At 38.6% G+C, this 22,466-nt stretch overlaps 1 protein-coding gene across 1 annotated transcript in view; it reads left to right on the top strand.

The window, feature by feature from the left end:
- Window positions 1-870: 870 nt before the first annotated feature.
- Window positions 871-22,466, top strand: part of LOC116322741 (CUB and sushi domain-containing protein 3-like) — a 374,565-nt gene continuing 352,969 nt past the window's right edge. Inside the window, exon 1 of the mRNA XM_039605961.1 lies at window positions 871-1,940. Coding sequence (XP_039461895.1) covers window positions 1,691-1,940 — 250 coding nt within the window. The 5' untranslated portion in view covers window positions 871-1,690. The remainder of the gene's footprint in view (window positions 1,941-22,466) is intronic.

Below are 22,466 nucleotides of genomic sequence, written 5' to 3'. Positions count from 1 at the left end.
AAAGATACATTTACTGCATAGATATGGTACGCTAAATGTGCCTGAAGTGGCATTCTATTTATACCCACTCGCAAACTATTATGAGGTTATCATTCTTTGGTAATGACTTAGTGGATTTACACATTCCCCCTGTGGACTGTGTTAATATAAAGTGGAGGCAAGGAGCTCTGCAAATATACCAAAATAGGGCATTGCCTCTAAACATATTCAAGGCATTAGCTGAAAGTCTTTTAGATGCCTTCAAGGGCTCAACAGTGCACTTCAGTCGGCATTAGATACACTCAAATATTTCCGTCTACCATTTACTGCCAAATGCCCAGGTTTTCCTCCTTGTATGGATTTTATTTCAAAAGACAAATGGAGTCATTGAGTGATGAATGTTAGTTGATCATTAGTTGGTCCATGCTACTAATTATGAGTTTAATTACCATTTGCTTTAAGATGTACCTTGTGAGTAGATTTATTATTTTTTTCCCGTTTAGAATAAATTTTGACTTGATGTTCAGTTTTGGTAAGAAGCCATTCCCTGACACCGGTGTAAACCAATGAACACTGTCCTTTTCACAGAGCTGCAGTGGCAAAGAGTGACACAGAGTCAATTTTAGGCTATTATTTCCGACCAAACGCACGTGAATAGAAGCGGGAGGTTACGATGAGCTCTTGAAAGCAGCATCCTGTACCAGCGCAGAGGGAAGAGACGCACCAACCAGTACACCAGGAGAGAAGACCACAGCACACCGAGCAGAGGGAACGATGCACGTCTCCTACGGGTTCTGACAAGAGGAATTTTCACTATCCTTTCCTCGTTTGGTTTTCCCAAGAGAACTTAAGGACTGGCTCAACATCACGAGCGAGCTCCGGTTTGACTTGTTTGGTGAGGATAATGAGACGCAGTGACTGTGACGCTTTTTTGAAAAGAAGTCAAATGAATCAGAAACGGTGAGATCAATTTCTCTTATTTGGGGAGGTAGAGATACATTTTTTTCAGCGCAATTGTTTGTGAAGAAAGAACGAAATTAAGAAAGATAGAAAGAAAGAGAAAGGAGGTGCAGAGAAGGGAAAGAAAAAGAAGCTTTGACACACGCACGGAAGAGAGGAAGATTTTCCGAACAGATACCCTATTTAAAAACAGATATCCCTGTTCATTTTTGAGATATTCAGCGGTAAAAAAAAAAAAAAAAAGTCAAGGGGATATACATATTTTTTAAAAGACAGAGCAAGAGGAGACGCACAGTATACATAAGAGCACAGGAGGAGAGGCATATAAGAAGGGAAAACGCCACAGAGCCTAATATTTTCAGACTGAAGAGGAGATGCAGCTGAGGGGAAGTGTGGATTTGAAGCTCTCCCTCCCTCTCTATCACTTTTCTGCAATGGAACGGGACGGAATAGAGAGATACTGACGACAAGCACCGCTAAAACCTAGCGGAGAGTGGATTTAAAGACAGAGAGGCAACCTGTGCGCCCGTCCCTTCCACCCCTCTGCTTCTCTGGGCTTTTTTTTCTCTCCCTCGGTGGATGTTGACTGAATTTATTAGATTTTTTTTTCGGATATGAAGGATTTATCTAGTCTATGTTAAAAGGAGGCAGCAAAGAAAACGCACGCGTCTCCCGTTTCTCTCCCCCTCTCTCTTACTCTCTCTCTCTCCCTCTCTTTCTCTCTCCCTCCGTTTTCTGGATGTGAAGCAGCATGCGGCCCGGTGAGAGCTTAGAGGGCTCGAGCTCGGCTCACGGAAGATGTATTGATGCTAATAATATTACTAATAGCGGCACGGAACGCTGTCTCGCGCACCTCTCGTCGGCTACGAGGAGGATGAAGAGGGTGACGACGAAGAGGAGGATGAGGGGGACGAACGAGAGGATGAGGGACGGAGGAATGACGGCGATGCGCTGTTTTCTGTGGAGTCTCGTTCTCTGCTCGCTCTCATCGCGCGCCCAAGGTAAGGGGATGCGACACCCGCAAACACACAGACACACGCGCGCACACACAGACAGTTAATAAGCGAACCCACACGCAGTCACACGGTTTGAGTGAGAATGGCCGGTAGTACATTTTTTTCTTCTTCTTCTTTTAATCTTTTCTTCTTTTTCTTTACTGATGCAGTCGCAAGCGCGCGCGCGTTTGTAAAGAGGAAAGTGTGGGTGTGCTTCTGCTAGTGTGCGAGAGGTGTCTGCGTGCGCGCGAGGATGTCTGCGAGGTGTCGGTGCAAGAGTGTGAGTGAGAAGGGGTTGTGGGGGGGTGCGCGCGAGGTTCGTGCGCGCGTTGATGTATGGTGTGTTGCGGGGCAAAGCAGAGAAATAGGAATTGGCATACAGGTAGGATGAAGGGAAAGAGGGAGAGATGAGTGGAACAGGCAACAGCTTCTCTCCCTCTTTCCTCGTTTTCTGGTTGCTTCAGTTTGCTCTCTCTCTCTCTCTCTCTCTCTCTCTCATCCTTCTCTTCAATACAGCCATTGAGCTGGTAGCCAATAAATATTCTTGCGGTAGCTCTTGGGCTGTGGCAGCGAACGTGAGTTGCTTATACCTAAGTGTGTGCGGGAGTGTGTTTGTCTGTGTGTGTGGGTGTGTGCATGAGTGTGAACGTGAGTTGCTTCTAGTGATGAGGCCCAAGCCTTACACAGCATTTTATTCCCAAACCTCCTCCACCATGACCATTTCTTCTTCTTTTTTTTTCTGAAACTGCATTTCAGTCAAAAGATGTTATATAATTCTGGTGTCCCCCCCCACCACCTCTTTTTCTTTTCTATCTTAGACACTTTCTGTCCTTGTCCTTGCTCTTTCTCTTCCCCCTCCCTCTCTCCTCCTTGTTTCACTTGCTCCCACTCTTTCCTTTCTTGAGTGAAATAAAATGTTAAAATATTCACAGCGTGGCACCCCCTCTCCTGCCTTCTTTGTCTGTCTTTCCCTGCTTTCCATTTTTAGTCCTGTCTTTCTGATCCTTTTCAAAAATGCCGTATGAACGCACACATTTGAGTGAGCTCACACACCCAGGCAAACGCAGTCACTGCTGCGTCAGGTGAGGCTTTTGTGGTGTTTAGAGTTACCGAGTCTTAATCATCGCATCTAGAGGAAAGGATGGTATAGAAGAGGGAAAAGATGGATAGAGAAGAAGTAGAGGAAGTAGGGATGTGGGAAGAGGGAAGGTGAGTTGAGTGACAGAGAGAGGGAGAAATAACACGATAGGAAGAAGACAGAACAAGTTTAGAGACTCAAGCAGGACCAGGTTTCTATCTAAGCCTGCCCCCTCTATGGGTTTCTGATAACACCCAGCCAAGGTAGTTTCATAAGAAAATATGGCTTCATAAGGGGATAGACTAAGCCTGAAAATTGCACAAGAAGGAAAAGGAAACCTCAAAAATCCAGCTCCAGTGGAAGCTACTGAGAACCGTTTGTCATTGTCATCGCAAAGTCTGTATCATCCTCCAGTGCGGGGAGATTGTGTGTAGGCTGACTGAACAGAAATACTATGGATTTCTACAGCGATTAAGCGAATCGACACAGGGACAGTCTAGACGCGCGGTTTTGCACCATCACAGCATGCAGTGTTGTAGTTTAACGCTAAAAAAATAACACCCAGGAAACTCCAGACTTTTTTTGTTGCCGATTTCAAAAAGACTTTTTTTGTTGTTATGGTTCACTTTGATGGACAGATGAGAGATTGTGATTTGTAGGGTGCCAACTGAACAAAGGCAAGAAAGGTAGGATTTCCTCAGGCGCAGAAGATCTAATTTTAAACCCTCGGGGGCACAGATCCTGGCACTGATCTCCTCGCAGCTGTCAAGCCTGTGATAGACCTCATAGCAGCAGATATTTTTAAAAATACTTCTTGGGATAGCTGTTTTATTTAAAGCAGTCTAAAGAGTATCTTTAGAGAAATGCTAATTCTTATTAGGATCAATCGAATGTCAAAGGTATAGAAGCTGGCAAAGCAAGCGGGCAAATAAAGCCTTGTTTAAACGTACAGAGGCTGGAATAAAAAGTAAATAAATGTGTAATTAAATGTCCCCTTGATCCATGCTGACATTTTCAGGACCAAGGCTTTAAAAAGAAGCTGGAAAATTAAAAGCAGCCACCAGCCAAACGCTGTTACATTTTGGCTGTGGCTGGCAAATTAGTCTACTCCACCGGCCATTGGCAGGTAACCAATCATTGTATGGACCTGCAATTCTATTCTAAAAAGCAATCTGGAAGGTAAAGTAATGAACAAGGCGGTAATGGATTCACACGCTGCTGTGGCCAGTGGACAAAAACATTAATTTCTCAACTTGCTTAACACATTTGACACAAAGATACAGTGCCATTTCTAGAGAAGTAGCATCTTTTGTCATGATGCGGGACTTTAATTGAGGAGTCGGTGTTCCTTAAAGTCTTTGTGCAATGAAAGGACTTTAAAGAGGTCATTCATGGAGAGAGCTGATGAAAGGTTTCAATACTCCTGATTTCTTTGGACTCTGTCTGTGTATCTGAGAGGTGATTATAAAAGTGCTACATTTTCGTTATGTTTAAAATTAAGTTTTTCTTTACAGTATATCCAGAAAAAAATGCTAAATTGCTGTACTCGTACTCCGCTCTTCTTCTCGCCTCTTGTCCTTTCTCCGTTTCATCTGTTCAGCTCTCCTCCTCCTCCCTGCTGCTCTGCTCTCCTCAGCTCATCTCCACCTCTCCTCTCACCCCTTCTCCTGTCGCCTGCTCCTCTATTTTTCTCTCCTCCGCTCAGCATTTCTTCCGTGCTCTCAGCTCTCCTCTAGGCTCCCTCTCTTCATTTCATCTGTCAGATTTGTCCTGTGGCTCCAGAGGCTTAATTTACTCACCAAACATACTAAATTGCACATGTGCACATGCACGCAAGGAAAAACCCACACACATTTTTCACCGTCTCCCAGACCTAAATGTAATCTGGGCTACATTCAACTTGTCAGAATCAAAACGAGAGCTGTGTCCAACCTCTCAACCTGCATGCGCACAGCAAATTTGGATTTGAGCTGTTTTTCAGCAGTGCCACCAGAGATATGACCTTAGAGATTTTTTTAATGACACTATAGATCTCATCAGCACCCAATTTAAAGGACCAACGCTGACTAGTTGAATACGACCAATTATCAATTAGACAGTCGGGTCATTGTCTTCCAGTCATCAGTAGGGTGTAGAATTGCAAACTGTTTCTGCTGATAGCTAGACTCAGACATGTGACCATGCAATTAACCCATAAGGCTAAAAATAGCTAATTTAATTTATATTGATTAGCCATGTAGTACTTTGTTCTTGCAACATGAAGAAATTGAAATTTATCAGTCATCCTCTGGTAGCATCTAGTAATTTAATGCTGGTCATCAGTGTTAAATTGCAAAGGCTCTAAGGCACGGGGAAACGGTCCACCACCCAGGCTTTATAGCTCATCTCTGCATATCAAAGAATGATTGGAGCAGTCCACAACCCTGATGCTGAATATAAGTCATTGATTGATGTTGTCTATTAATATGCCCCAACTAATCATTTATCTGTGTTAGTTAGGGGGCAAAAATCACTTGATATTCTATCTACAATTGATACTATGTCTTATTGCTGAAACTCACGGAGGGAACTTTTTGTCTCTGCTAGACACATTGTACATTTGGACTATTAGAACACTGTGTTCATAATGAGCCAGAGCAGCATGCTCACACAGCGCAGACTTTCTAACACACATTTAATCCTGTGGCTCATGGCTGGTTTCTCAGGGAGGAAGATGTGTCTGTCGTAGAGTCAGCCTCTTCATCGTATAAATACTTTTGGCTTGCAGAGACAGAGAAAGGAGAAGATGAGGCGAGGTTCAATGGTAAGCATGTAAGGCAATTACCAATTTCGGTTTCTTTAATAAAAAAACCTGGGCTCAGATTTTGGACATTGTCACTTCTTACCTCACCCTTTACTACTGTTTAATCTTGATCATTCTCAACCTTTGTTCTGGTGTCTTTTGTGTCCTTTACTACTTCTAACCACCTTTTTTTTTTTAACTATTGTGCTTATTGTTTCTTCATCTGTTTGAGCCTTACCTATAGAAATATTTCAGTGCCTATTTTGAAACATGACTAAACCTAAAGCACCAAGAAAAGTAAGTGACATGGAGCTTGAAATGTTTCAGTTTTAATAATTAAAACATTCAAAATCCAGTTTTTGTTAACGATCCTGTGGGAATCTAGTTTGACAAAATGAAAAAAGAAAATGTGCTCAGTGGAGTGTAGACCTCCACCAAGCAGGTAGAGAGTCATTTGTACCCAGTCTACTTTAATGCACTTGTGTGCAGGCTAATAATCCTCACTTGATTTTTTTATTACCCTGAAGTGCCAGACGTGCTGTCATTGCCATTTATGTTTGCTTTATTTCATGCCCAGTAACCCTCTTATTTATGTTCTATTAAGTGTTTTTTGCTGATGCCATTTACACCTGAATTTATGTGATTTCTTTCATAGTTAACTCTAAATTTGAAGTAGTTCTCACTTATTAAACGGCGGTAGGACTCCGTACATCTCCTTGGCAGAGGTTTGTGTTCTACTGGGTGCAAAGATGTATAGGTAGTATAAATGTGCAGGTGGTTTTCAAGATCTGCATTTTTCGAACACGTGATTTGCAGCAGCTTTCCATTTGTAGTAGTAAGTTAACAGTACTAGTGTAAATGTTGGGTTTGCATATTGAGATGTTTGCCAGTCAAACTGAAAGATGAATCCAAATGAGTGTTATTGCTCTTAGATGACTGCTTTTGCGATGCTTTGCCAAGTTTTTTGTGTTAAAGAACGGACTTGTAGTGTCTCCTGGCTGTCCGTCACTGTCGACTATGAAAGAAAATTACTCCATAGGTCCGTCGTTTATGCTGTTGACAGTTGACATAGGTACTTGTACTTTCAGCCACGTCTTGTCAATTCAAAGGTACAGGAAACATGGGAGAGAAAATGACAAAATGCTGACATGCACACTGTGCCTTCAGGGTGTGGAACACTGGCCTTCACCATTTTTAACACCAAAGTATCATAATGTCTTGCTGTTCTCGGTATATCATCCAGCTTTAAGGTGCTAAATGTGTTGCGAACATTCTCTTGAGATTTTCTTCATTATGTTATACCTGATGGTCAAACAGGTTGCATTGATTTCCCCAGAAAACTTATTTTTATAATGCAAGTTACTTTCTCATGAATGTAATCTTGTGATAACTGTCACCCCTAAACCCATGAACATATGTGAGATTTGTGTACCTTTGATATTTTACCTTTGATAACATTAGAGGGGATTGAACTTTCAGTTAGAGGTTTCACTTTTCGCTACTTTTGATGTAAATTGTGCTCTCGCCTGTTCTCTTTCACCTCCTATTCCTTTACAACCTGCATACTTTTATGTCATCACCATAGCTAAGACTGTCTGAAGACAGTTTGGCACCCATGTGGATGTAATTTCGAACTGAAACCAAAAATCATGACCCACTAAAGCCAAAAAACAAAACAAACAAACTAGATCTGTAGGCATTACATTTAAGTGAAACATTTCTTACAACAGCAAATTTAGCTGTCCCTTTTAGTTAATTTTGTAGCATTTACTGAAAACTATATACTTCCCTGGCTTATGCGTACTTCTGAATAAACCAGTCAGTGAAACCTACTTTTTGAGTGGTCACCAAGAACATTTTTTCTCTATATTGACTGATCCATATTAAAATGCATTTTTCTCTCCATCCAAACCCTGCCTTTCCTGCTAACCCATTATTCCTTCCTCCTGCATCCTCCTACTGACCTCCACCCATGCTGAATTTGTAATGGCCACCTTTCTTTCATCTCCCACATCTGGCATCTCTCCTCTTACCTCCTTCATCCCTCTTCGTTCTCTTTTCTCTTGTCCATTCATCTTCCCTATTCTCTTCTCCTTTTTCCCCTCCTACCTGAACCTCTATTCTTTTTGAATTTGTTATAAGTGTTGATTATATTATCTGGGTACACACATGGTACAGCTGTGTTAATCTCTTGCATTTTTTCCTTCTAGCTGGGAACACGTTTTATTCCCTGCAACACAAATTGCCACCCAAATGTTGTGTTTTTTTTTTTTTTTAATTGCTGGAGCCAAATCTGTTCTTGTATTTCAGATCTCTGCCTGGTATGCTTTTAAAAATGTCAGATTGCACATATTGAGCTGTCTCTGCTATCAACAGGCTTGTTAAATTGAAAGAAGTGATCATTTTGCCATGCAAATTGGAATAAAAAGGGAGACTGCACTCTGGTTAGCTCTTCCAGCTGTTTTAGGGTCTTGTGGATCCTTAACAGCTTTATATATACAATTCCCGTTTTCCTCCAAGGTCCGTTATGAATACTCATTGACAGAATGGTGACACAAGTGTAACAAGTTCAATCATAAATCACTGTAATTAAACTGAAAGGTATGGCAGCTTCCTGTAGAAGTGATCAGTGAATATAATGTTAACAAACCATCAGAAGAAATAGTCTAGGAAGTGTGTTTTTAATTTACCTGAGAGTTTTACTTTTTTTCAAATTAGAAAAAAAATACGATTAAAGGGCAATCAAATTGGAGAAATCTCTGCTTCTCTAATAATTAACGGAGGAGGTTCAGAAGATATGAGATTTCCACACAAACCTGGCACAGACACACACACTGCAGCCTCTTCATTATTTCAAAGATGACTCGAAGTAGACATGACATGAACATGTTGAGTAGGCTAGAGCAGGCACGCATACACACATACACAGGAACTTATAAATACACAAAAAAATATTGGGCACACCGAGATAGCATGTGTTACCCTAAGGGTGTGACTGCAAACACACAAGCGTGCACGCGCAGGGACGCGCAGGCATAGGAGGTAGACACATGCACGCACACACACACACACACACACTCTGATGCGTTACGAGAAAGGCAGATGAGAAATTAACAAAGACAGACAGTCTCAGATCCAGCTGGTGCTCTTTCTCGGTGTGTGTGTCTGTGTGATCTACTTTAATCTATGTAAAGAAACATGCAATATTGGTATGGTAAAAGGACATATTTCGTTAAAGATGGATGCTTGAAGGAACATGGGAAATGGCATTGGAGAAGGATAGACGTGTGGATGCATAAACAGCAAAGTCGGTCAAAGGTTCAGTCCTTGGTGACAGCCAGAGTGTGTCCCTCTCAGACAGTCCTTGAGGAGGATACCGATTCCCTTAATGACTGTTCTGTCTGTGGAAAGTACATACAATAGCTGACATGAAATTTCAACAAGAAAAAACAGTCAGTTTTGTTTCTGTTTTCACAGACATTGCATCTACTCTAACTAATTTCCATAGATGGGGAGATTTTAATTTTCTCTGCTAATCACTAAAATTGTATCTTTAAAAAAATGGAATACTGTGAAAAAATTTCATGACATGTAAAGTGAAATATTTCAAGTCTTTTTGTTTTAATTTAGATGATTACGCTATAGATCTAATAATATAAAATGATATAATTTATATTATTAGAGTATAGAAATTCTGTATCTCAAATGATTAGTTTTTTAATATGTTGATATAACCAGTACTGATTGGTACTACTTTCAGCAGTAAAGCACTGCTGAGGTGATATTAAAGCCCAAGTTGCTTTGATAATGGCTTTAAGCTCATTTGTATTTTTGGATTGGGTGTCTCTGATCTTCCTCTTGATGATAGTTGTGGGATTTAGGTCAGAGAAGTTGGATGGCCAATCAAACACAGTAATAACATGGTCAGCAAACTATTTGGTAGTCCTTTTGGCACTGTGGGCAGTTGCTAAGTCCTGCTGGAAAAGAAAGTCGGCATCTCCATAAAGCTTGTCAGCAGATGGAAACATGAAGAACTCCAAAGTCTCCTGGTAGAAGGTTTCTGACTTTGGACTTGATACAACACAGTAACCAACTATCACCAACACCAGCCAATGACATGGCACACCAAATCATCACAGGCTGTGGAAACTTCACACTGTACTTCAAACAACTTGGATTCCATGCCTTTCCTCTTTTCCTTCAGACTCTAGGACCTTGATTTCCAAATGAAATGCACAATTTACTTTCATCTGAAAAGAGGACTTTGGGCCACTGAGCAACAGTCCAGTTCTTTTTCTCCTTAGCCCAGGTGAGAAACTTCTGATGTTGTCTCTGGCTCAGGAGTGGCTCATATTAGGAATGCAACAGTTGTAGCCCCTTTTCTGCTTTTGATGCACTGACACCTGCCTCAGTATACTCCTTGTGAAGTTCTTCAAGTTCTTGAATCAACTTTTTTGACAATCATCTCAAGGCTGCAGTCTTCCTTGTTGCTTGTCTACCTTTTCCCACCAGTATTTTTCTTTCTAGTCAACCTTCCATTGATATGCTTAGATAATACAATACTCTGCGAATAGCCGCCCTTTTCAGTATTGACCTTCTGCCTTCTGTCATCATCTGGACAAATGCTGAATCAGCAGTCTTGATGTAAGTTGCATGTATTGAAACAAGTTTTATACTGTTTAAAAAGTAATTTGCTCAAACTTAAAATGAAATATTCTAATAATTTAAGATACTGGATTTTTGATTTTCATGAGCTACAATGAGCTGTTACCAAAAATTAAAAAAAAAAAATGTCCTGCAAGGTTTTCACTGTGCCTGTAGTGGATATACAATAAATGAAGATTTACTTTTTAAAATTAAATTATTAAAAAAATAACTTTATATGTTGTTGTATATATTGCTAGAATCTAACATCTACATCTAATAAACTTTAATTTGACACTGATGTGTAGCCATGCCAACATATTGGTTGTCTTAAGGTTTTAAGGGTAAAGAAAAGACACTTTTGCATGCTCCTGCATTTGTTGTACAGTAGTCATGTCTCATAGGTACCAAAAACACGTAAGCACCGGCCGTTTAAAACATTACTGTCATAACACATCGCTTACAGCGGTTGTCAGAGGTGTTAAACTTGCTGATGGCACTGATTGGCTAATCATTAGGCTTCCTGGGGCACTTATTAGGCTTATGCCATGAAATGTTACTATGTCAATGAGTCAACTTGGTGGAGTGGACACATTTGAATGTCTGGACCCAGGCAACCACAGCAATGAAGAACTGAAAAGACACAAGTGGGACGGTTGTTCATTACTGTTTAGAAAGAAGCTCTGCAGTCTTCTTCACAGGCTTGTAGGTTGCTTATCTTCCAGGTAAAAAGGATGGGGGCGATCAAGCAAACAGAATCTCTTTTTTTCTTTTCTGTCAAAAAGCCTTAAAATCTACTAGAAAATCCTTGTAAGAGGATATTAAACTTGAATGCAATTTTGATGAAGAATTTATCATTCATCATATTTTATGGTATGTCTTCAGCTGAAGTAGGCCTGTCATAATTGTGAGGTCCTAATGATCTTGAATAGACTTCATGTCTACTCAAGGAACACTGTTGTAGGTGTAAATTATGTTACTGATGAATATAATGCAAAGCTTAAACTAACAGATAAGTTAGTGAGAATTATTTAGAATTTGATTTGCTCACAGTGATCTTTTCTTTTAGAGTCACAAAATATAGTAGAAATATTTATTTCTCTGCTGTAGTTAGAGATTTTCACACAAGTACTTAATTCTTTACGGTTCCTTGCCTTGCCTTTTCTAACTAACTTTCTTTTTTAACTAACTCAGAGGTTTCTTTTGCAAATTCATCAATTCACTGTTATAGATATCAAATTTTAGATAGTTGTGATGTAAATAATATTCTCAAAAAATCTATACTAAGATACTAATGGAAACTAAAAATTACCATCATATTAGATACACAATTGCAACAGCCTTCACCTCCTCCAGCTAACACAACTTCACACTCCAGTATGTACAAGCAGTTTCATGAGGTCAGCAAAGCCTGTGTTTCAACAACATTAAAGTTTTAAATTGTAACCTGACTGGTGCACACACTAATGTTAGCTGTATAACTATTAGCAATTACCCAACGGCCACATTAGCTGTCTGTTAAATTATCATTAAGGTAGCAGCTAGCAGCTATTGCTAATTAATAAAACAATAATGTAATTTGGGAGCTAGGCAGCAAACAATATTAGTCTTGCTTGTTAATATACAGTGTTAATATAACAGGATAACACAATTATTTGTGTCTAAAAATGTTTCTCTTAAAGTCTCAGGTTAAGGCAGAGAAAAGTCAGCAATTTGGCAGAAACAGTGACAGCTAACTTACCAACTTTGGTACCAGATCACCAGAAGCACAGGAAATAAACAGGGCGGTGTCAAATACATGTGCAGAATTGTTCTATGGTATTGAGTGTTAAATATTTTCTTGAGTATTGGCATTGAGTTTGAAATTCTAGTATCGTGACAAGCAGTGTCTAGTTGCTAAGCTTCTCGTTTAGCTCATGAGGTACGTGGAGCTATTTTTAATAAATGCAAATACATAAATGTTCAACATAACTTGTTCCAGTTTAGGTGTGAGAAAACTTAACAATTGACTTGGATGTTTACAATTATCACCTTAACTTGGTGCCTTAAGGAACTTGGTACTAAACAATTACTGCAGTTGTCTTCTTTTGTTATTCTGTCTGTCAAATACGTACAGTCAGATTATAGAATACTGAATCAATTTAATTTATTATTTTATAAATCAATTTTTAACCCAAGAAATCTTATCTTAATCTAAATTACTGGTATTAAAAAGGTGAAATTGCAAATTGATGAGTGAACAGCAGACAAAGAAGTCGTCTGTGAACCCAGCTACATTTGTTGCCCTAAGTTGGAGCTAATCCAACCCTTCAATATTTCATGCAAGTTTTACATTAATGTCTTTTTTTTAAAGACAGAAAGTGTTGCACTTAGCTTAATTGATTCTGTGGGAAGCATTTGATAATTATCATATAAAAGAATACTTTTATCTTGTATTAAAAATATATAAATGGATACACACGGGGAATTGGAGACAGAGAATGGAAATGAATGGCTTTTTTTTTCATTTAGGCCTGGCATGTGATGACAGTACTCATAGAAGCAGGCTGTCAGCAAAGATCATACACGCAAACCTTATCTAAACAAGCACACAATCTCCCTCCCTCAACACCTCATACTGTTATGCTCATGAAGATTGTGTTTTTAGTATACAATTATGGTTATTACCTCCTCTGTTCTTAAATAATCCTACAGGATTTTGTATCCTGATGCAACATTGCACAAAATGAGCAAGAAATATAGCTCATGGATTATTATCTTTATTATCATCATTAAGCTGCATTTGCATGCGTTAGCACTATCACCTTATCCTGCAGTCTTTTAAGCTAGGAGTCTCAGACCTCTGCAGGTGATGCATTTCTTCTTGAGTGATGATGTATTTCCTGTCTGAGTCTTGCGCCTTGGGAGCCTTTTTGTACTCTTGTTCATTCTGTCTATGTATGTGTATTTTCCCCTGTGCACAGGAGTCCTTTGTATGTGTGTGTGCATGCATGTGTGTGTGTGTGTGTGTGTGCAAATGCAACTGTGTGCTTGTCGGATTTATTCCCAGAGAAGACTCATTTCCCCAGCAGGCCCTGTCAGGCTGTTTCCGGGCGCACTCGGTTCACAGCTGGAGGCAACTGCTGTCACCTGCTTACCTAACATCTCTCCTCTCCTCTCCTCTCCTCTCCTCTCCTCTCCTCAGTTTTTTATTGCTTACCCTCATGTCAGTCATAATATCAGTGAACTATGCATCCCCATGCAACACTCAGATTCACTGTGGTGCAACTTTTTACAAAGCAGCTAAACTGAAGGTAATTTGGTCCCTTGAAATAGGCAATAAAATTACTCCAAAGAGACTGCAAACCCTAATGTTTGCACTGTGAGTCCAGAAGTTGTGTTTTTAGAGCAGTATTTAGTGCAAGCCTATTCTAAAATAGCTTTCTGTAGAGACAGAAACCAAAAAAAGCTTCTCTTGCTGCTCATGTGTGTCAATACTCCACAGGGACATACATGAACCATATATACTGTACATGCATGGAACCTTAACTTCTAAACTTCTGACATCTGTCTAATCAAGAGCAAATTCTGCAAAATTAAGGTGTATGCACAGCGAGCTTTTGTCCAGACAAAAGCTTAGCAGGGTGTTGAAGTGGAGAGCAGTAAATGATTTGAACTTTGACCCTTGCCGTCTGTTTCCTTTTCTTCCTAACCCTACCCCTCTCTCTGTCTCACTGTCTTCCTCCCGCTTTCTTTCAGGGTTACTGGGTCAGACAGAGAACAGATGCTTAACTGCATGACCACAACCAAACCTGACACCGCACCACGCTTACTCCCATTCTGGCACCTGTCTGTGTTAAATGTATGTGACTCCCTGAAAGTTTTTTTTTCACCTATGTCTTTGTCCCTTTTTTGAATTTGCAGTCAAACAAATAGGAAGGGAAACTAGTTGGATTAAGCACAGTAAAGTGCAATTTGATTGTGCTCACAGGACTTGGTTGTGGTTGGTAAGCTCATGATCTGCTTTAGTGAAAGGAAAAATCATGGGAACTTGAGACACGGTGCATTTATTCACATTTGCAAAACGGTTTTATATTTCTAAACTTAGCAAACAATATAAAAGACATATCGTGTCTTGTAGGTTTTATAAATGTGGAACTCCTGTTGCAATTACTTTCCACATAAACATCGATAATTCTTTGTTTAATTTCAGTCTTTGCATTGGTTTTGCAAAAGACAGACTCGTGTAATGCTACAGCACACAGCAAGTGCTATAGATATTCAATAAGCTAAAAATGTATTTTTTTCTTTGGCAAGCTTCCTGTGATACACTTTGTTGCTGTTGTATTTGCTGCCAATGTTCCTCTAGATTTTATGTGGTTTTACAAAAAATGAGGATGTAGTTAAGTGCCTCCTTGGCTTGAAAGTCATAGAAAGCAATTTAATCACAATTTTGTTGCTAATAGAAAACCATAACCATATTTTTGGTTGAAACATCATTCCTCTCCTTTATCAAAAACTGTGTTCTTCATAACACATTCGGGTTTCTTTGCACTATGACATTTTTGAGCACATTGGTTTTATAGCAATTCTGAAAAAAATGCACTGCAAATAAAAAAAAATGCAATCATTTGCAACACTCATAAACTCATATTTTAGAAAATCTATAAAATATTTAAACTGAGGCGTTTTATTATTTTAATGAAAAATATTAGCTTACAGTATTTTGACTTTGGTGGCTACACCATGCCAAAGTTAGAAACACAGCAACAGTTTGCTAGAAACAGCTGAAGGAACATCTTAAAACTAATCAGGTTTATGTGAAAAATATCAATAATTTGACTATGCATATAAAATGAGAGAGAGTTTTTTGAAGTTATGGTTGGCAGAAGTTCACAATTCTGAATCAGGAAATTGTGGAACTAAGGAATAAATGGTTCCTCAACATGAAATAGTGAGGACTTTGAACATTTCATCATTTACAGTGCAGAAAATCATCACAAGATTCTGTGAATCTGGAAATATTTGTGCGCTAGATACAAGGACAAAAATCAGTATTGTATGGCCATGATGGTCCTGCAGCACTGCGTTAAAAACCGAGTCTGTCCTGGAAATCACTGCATGAGCTCAGGAGCCCTTCTAGAAATCACAGAATTCACTGTCAAGGTCTTTAATTCAAAAAAGAAGCCAGATGTGAACATGATCCCACAGCCATCTTCCCTGGACCGAAGCTCATTTAAAATGGACTGAGGCAAAGTGTAAAACTCTTCTGTGACTAGACAAATAAAAATATGGATTTTTTTTTTTTTTTTGGAAAACATGGAAACTGCATCTGGACTAAAGAGTACATGGTCCATCTGCTTCGTTGTCAGTGCTCAGTACAAAATCTTGCCTCTCTGATTGTATGGGTGTGCATTAGTGCCTATGGAATTAGTTGCTTGCACATCTGATACTATGAATGCGAAAAAGTATATACAGATTTTAAAGCAATATATGCTCCCATCAGACAGCATGTTTTGCCTTGTATAATTTAGCATACTGCACCTATTATACCAACATCTCTTCATAATAGAAGGGTCTGGATGCTAAACTGGCCAGCATTCAGTCCAGACTTTTCACCAACTGAAAGCATTTGATGTATCATGACAAGGAAGATCCAGGACTGCGGAACAACTATAATCCTGTATCAGACAAGAGTGGAATATTCTTCTTCAAACAGTCTAACAGCTGGTCTCCTCGCCTCCTAGACGTTTACAGACTGTTTCTAAAAGAAGACAGGATGCTACATGGTGGTAAACATGGTCCCATATCAACTATTTTGAGACATTGCTCATTTTCAGTTAAAGTGGTACATGTTCTATCCTGAACAAAATGTGGATTTATAAGATTTGCAAAACATTGCATTATGTTTTTATGTACACTTACATTTGAAGAAACGTGTATACACAAAAAGTCTAAAGTTAAATACTGGCAACTACATATTATGAAATCATATTTTATCTATTATGTTACATTATGTGCTAATAAATGTTTTAACTTAAGAAAATAATAGAATAATATGGCAACATATGATATGATTTCATCTTCTTTTAAAGACCTTTCAATGTGGACTTGAACAGCAATTACTTAAGATAAGAATATATTTAAAAGATAAAGAAAAACTCAGTAGTACTGCTAATTTGGTCTCACAGCAACTCTTTGCCTTTCCATAAAGTCTATCCGAGGTAATTTACTGTATATCTTCCAGCAAACAAAGGAAGGAAAAGGCTATTCTAAGGAGTAGTCTATGTCCAAATGCCTGGTAGAGGTTGAGCTGAAATTAGTTTCTGAGATCAAAAGAAATAGAACGATAAAAGGATAAAAGGGTTTGAAAGATAAAAGGAATTGAGTCACTGGATCAGGATCACACCTTTGTAGAACTGAAATCAACAGAATTAAAATCCATTCGACCACAAGGAACGTTGGACTCCACATATGTCATGGAGGTCAGCGTGTTCAAAAGATGTTTCTCTCTACTTCACACAACTGATCAGGTTCAGTTTCACCAAAATTTCTTTTTTTTTCCCCGGCCACGCCACAGAAGTAATCAAAGCCTGCCTCCACAAAGGATCTCTGCTCAGTTTTATATCTGAAGTAAAAGTGTTTGCCATGTGTGTAGTTTGCCACTTATTTCATGATTTATTTTTCTGTTGGAGTTAACCGAGATAATGGGAAAAGAGGTGATGACACCGGGATACAAAACCAGCTCAAAGGTTGTTGGAATTTCTTTTATGTTCCTTATCTGTCCATTTATTATTTATGAGACTAGGTTGTATGGACTACTTGTTATGCATGCTGGCTGACATCAAGGTTTGGAGGCAACGTTTGCTAAAAGTCAAACGTGAGTAAATTCTGCTTGCATGGGAAACAAGCCAGCTGAGCAGTTTGTTCTGATCTCAAAGCCACTTTAACTGTAAATTAAAGGAGTAAACACACTAAATAAAAGCTCCATTTACTTTTATTTGCAATTTTCAAGCATTTTGCAGTAGATATTGCAGTGTCACAAAATAAAACAAAGGACGCTCTGATTAAGTGTTCAGATACTTAAAATGTAAAGAAAACCACAGAAAAGTTTATTTAATATAACTAATTTGATGCCCTTTGCATGTGCATGTAGTGTTTCACTTAAATGGCTGTTCCCTTTAAGCCTTCATGCTAGTCTGGTTAAGCCATTAACCTTACTCTGCAGTTCATTTTATGTTTTCAATTATGGTTGAATATACAAGCCAGTTGTTTCCCCACTTAATGAAATTGAATAGGATTATGGATTATATGGATTACATCCATTAATTTGTTCATTTGTCCTACAGATGTGTGTAAGACATTCTTAATTGGAGTTTGATGAATTTTGGAAGCACGATAGGCCTCACCGTTTAGACAAGCAGATCTAATAGAAAAGCTATAGAATAAACCAAAGTCACATTTGTTACTGGTGCTCTGTCATTTGTAATGGGTGACATTTGGACTGATGCAAAAAGAAATTATTCTTATTCATACAGTGAAAAAGAGGTCTGGTATTGCCATACAAAGGCTAAGTATGTGGATTTATGTGTTGGCCATGTAGTTCGAACTAATCTCCCACTATGGTCATGAGGGGCAGTAACTCAAATTAATGATGTAAATATTACCTTGAGAGAGTTCTAAGGATTTGAATAGAGCAATTCAGTTTCAGATGTTATCATACCTGCATCTCCTATCATTTCTTCCGATGGAGAGCAGATATGTAGATATTTAAACATGTTAATATATGTTTAAAACTATAGCTGTTTTATATATATTTTTTATTGTGTAAAATATGTTTTTAAACAGAGTGAAAGAAACAATATAGACACCAAATTGCTGCTCCAGTCTGCATGCCAAATATCCTTGGGCGAGATACTAACCCCAAGCTGCTCTCCGATGCATCCATTGGAGAATGAATGTGTGTGAATGTTAGATAGAAAGCAGTTACATGGAAAAAGCATAGCAAAAAGTGCATGTATGAATGGCTTTGAATGGGGGAATTAGTCAAGTTGTGTAAAGCGTTTTAAGTGCTCAGAGTAGAGAAGCGCTATGTAAGAACCCCTCCATTTGCCATTACAGTTGGTTCTGCATTTAAAGGAGTATGAAAATGATACTCAAATGAACGCAATTTAATCATGGCGCACATTAAAAATGTGTTCATTTAACATGTACGTGTTGTGTTTATGCTTTTAAATCATTATTTCTTGTTAGTTTTACATAAATGTGTTCATTTGACATGATAAAGAATGAGTTATTGTACTAAATTTAATTAGGTGGAAATGTGTGCCATGGTTAAATTGTGTTAAACCAAGAGAGTTGTTGGAGAAAACTTGTGGTTGTACCAAATACTGACTTTCAAGTGTGTTAGAATTATAGAGATTCTATTTTTGCTTTATGTACTTCCGTCTATGTTTGCATGTTTCAATAATATGCTGGATCTATTTCCCATTTTCCTAGAAAAATATAAACTTTTGCACAGGCAGTGAATACCAAATATAATGGACTTTTTTATGGAGGGTGAGGACTGCCAAAATGAAATAAATTAAATAAATCAACCATTAAATAATGAATTAATTAGCACTCTCAATTAAATTTGAGCTCAATCAGTCACTCATTTTTATTTTTTGATGTTCAGATGTGTCATATGTGTTAGTTATAGCAGCTTTTATTCAATAAAACGAACATTAAAAATATGATGAAGAAAGTGAGAGCATTTTCATCAGTAGCAGAATTATCTGGACCAGCATCATGATGCTGTTTGTGGTGCTCCAGAGATGATCAAATTATGTGTTTTAGATTATTATGTGTGTTATTGCTATTATTATTATGTGTTTTAAACAGCAGCTGTCTGTCAAAGGTTTTGGAAGTCTCCTAAAACAATAAAAAAATTAACATCTAGTCTTTTTTTTTCTTTGATGAGCATTGCATGTGCAATGTTTTTAAAAGCGATCTGGGGTACAGTTTATTATTACCTGGACAATATAATATAAAAACATAATAGAGCCCACATTAAGCATATCAACATATTAAATACACCTTGTATCGCCTTCTTCTGCTCTGCAAAATCTCAGACAAATATTATTAGCAGTTACTAGCAGTCCCTTGAATAGAGAGTACAGGCCATGTATTCTACCTATGGAAATGAGACAAAGGGGAAACAGGACAGATGCAAAATCCTGCAGAGATGTTGGTATTCACAGCAAAGGTGACAGGCTCAGGTATTATAAAAGCACTACAACTTTTGAAGTACTGGCTTTTAAAGGATGCGGGGCCTCACAGACACTTGCATCGCTATTGTCATGTAACTTTGCTCAAGTTTAGTGATTTTTAAGATTATTATAACAGTTAAATTACTAGAGTGAGAAAAAACCCAGTACATATTTGTTAAAGTTTATTCCTCAGCTGCTTTACTTGGGCTCTACCAACACTGGTGTGCGATGAATCTTGGCACAGGGTGGGCTGAGAAGAATCCACCCAGTGCTTTGTTCATATCCCAGGTAAACCAAATCCTAGAATGCATTTGTGGGCCATGTTTGGAGGAACCTACTTGTGATATAATAATCTTTAAATGCAGCCTTTGAAGGGTGCAAGCCCTGAATGGGAACATAGACTGTGTACTTGGTGTTGAGGACCAGCTACTGAAAGAATCAAATACAGAACAAAGCAATGGTTTTGACTATGTCAGCGTTAGCCTTGCTGCGTTCAATGGGTGAGGTTAACAGACAGAATAAATTCATAATGCACTGCAGCACAGGAACTGTGAAATAATTAATTCATTAGTAATTAGTAATTAAAACTTCATGAGAAAATACAGTGATGTCAGCAACAATGTTGATAATGGAATGATCATTTTTTATGAGGAATTTAAGCACTGGGTGAACTTGGTGTTAGAGATGGCATTTTGAAAGGCTGTCTTACTGTCTTGTGGGCCTTGAGCAATAGTGGGAACCAGCTGTCACATTTGGTTTTACAGAGAAGGTGTTTTTTATTGCTTTTGGAAATGTTATGTTGCTGTGGATATGCGGTCACTCTGCCTAATGCACAATGATGGAGTGTCAAGTGAGCGCGAGCTCTGCACCATCTCTGCTTGAACTGCAAACTTCTGAGAATCTGTTGGCAAACACAACATTTTTATCATCGTGCTGGACAGGTTACAACACACAGAAAAATGATTGGCCTTAATTTAGTGCCTCATAAAAAGTGCAATCTCGTTTAGAATTCTGATTGACAACCATAACCCCAGTAGATGAGGCGCAGGTACATCTTCTTCACTATTTCAGAACATGCTATGCATGCTTATTATTCTCCTGGAATATTGAGAATGAAACCACAGGTAGTCTTTCATAAAACCAACTACATTTTTAGTCCAATATTTTTAGTCCATTAAAGTGAAAGAAGCTCACACATAGCCTTTTTAATGAATGTCTTCTACTGATGGTTTATTTAATTGAGTGATCGTACACTTTTGTTTTTGTTTGATTGAAAATTGTGTGAAGCCCCGCAGAAATAACTCCGCTCTGAGATTGTTCTATATACAGCACATTCCTCCCTATATTGTTCTTACCTACGGTATTTGCTTATCGCTTAGCACAACTATTAAAATCAGAGATCACGTGAGTACACGAAACATCTAAATCATGCAAGAGCGGAAATGTAAACAAGTTGATTGCAGAGGTAGGGGTAGATGAAACTTTAATATCATTTTACAACAGCTTATAATAATTTTACAAATGTCAATTTAAAATTTCAGTGAATAGAAAATAAGTGAATGGATAGTACTTCCTGTTTGTTGATAGCTGTAGCTTTCGCCACTCTAATTTGGTCTGGATTGAAGTAAACAGACTCTTGCCAGTGTGCTGTTGTCTGTGCCCTTGGAGGCAAGAGTTATGAAAAGGAACACTGGGGGAAATAGGTGTAGAAAGTACTTAGTACTGATGTAACTACGGTGGAAACAGTGGGAAGCTGAAATTATAATCGCACCTCCTCTTCACAGCTCAGTGGGCTTTCAGGAACCTGCAAAGATCACATTTAATACACACGCATAGACAGAGACTTTCAGAAACTCATACACCCATGTAGAAAGCAGCTGATAGTCAGTCTGTATAAATACACACACACACACACACACACACACACACACACACACACACACACACACACACACACACACACACACATATAAACAAACAAACACAAGCACAGAGGTCCTGATAAAGTGATATGACTGTTCAGTTTGTAGACATTAATCGAGTGTCTTCTGAAGTTTGATTCCATATTGCAAATGGAAGTCAACATGTTTTACTTTTTAATGTTATTTAGCATTGCAGAAGGAAATTCATTTTATTTATGCAATAATACAGCTGTTGCCAAAATGTCCTAGACTTCTGTAAGCACATGCATGCATGCATTAAGTCTTCTCACTGTCTGAACCACCATTTGTAACCAAATCATATTTGTCAAAGAGGTAAAGCCTTGTCCATCCATCAGAAAAATGTAGAAGAAAATGGCTAGAGCTTTGGCTCTCCAATCAACAACAGACATATGGTTTTAAATCACTGCCATTTACAGTTACGGCCACCTGTAAGTATTTAGTATTTGTTTATGTTTTGTTTTCTGCACTTATTCTCACCAGAAACAGAAACAGTTCTTCCAGCTCTTTTCCAACCATTCTAACAGTGTCATCAGCACGTCATCCATTAGTGATTGTTTGACCTGCAGTGCTGATGGTCGCCATTAGATCTTCCACGTTTTCTCTGTTCTAGGAAGATGTTGAATAGTGTAGGTGCTCTGTAGGACACCAGCTGAGGTAAGGAACCAGTCCCCTGCGGTGACTTCCACAAGGACTTTGTTGGTGGGCTTGCTGTAGAACTGTTGAATGATGGTAATCAGACTATTGCTCATGTTGTACTTCTTCATTGTGTCCCACAGGGCCCCATACCAAACCCTTTCAAATGGCTGGAAGTTTGCGATGTGGAAAAGTTCTTGTTGGTGCTATAGATTTTTCTCA

This window comes from Oreochromis aureus, linkage group 22 (assembly GCF_013358895.1).
Source record: "Oreochromis aureus strain Israel breed Guangdong linkage group 22, ZZ_aureus, whole genome shotgun sequence".
Lineage (NCBI taxonomy): Eukaryota > Metazoa > Chordata > Actinopteri > Cichliformes > Cichlidae > Oreochromis > Oreochromis aureus.
Note: the sequence above shows the minus strand (reverse complement) of the source record. Positions and strands in the feature narration are given on the sequence as shown.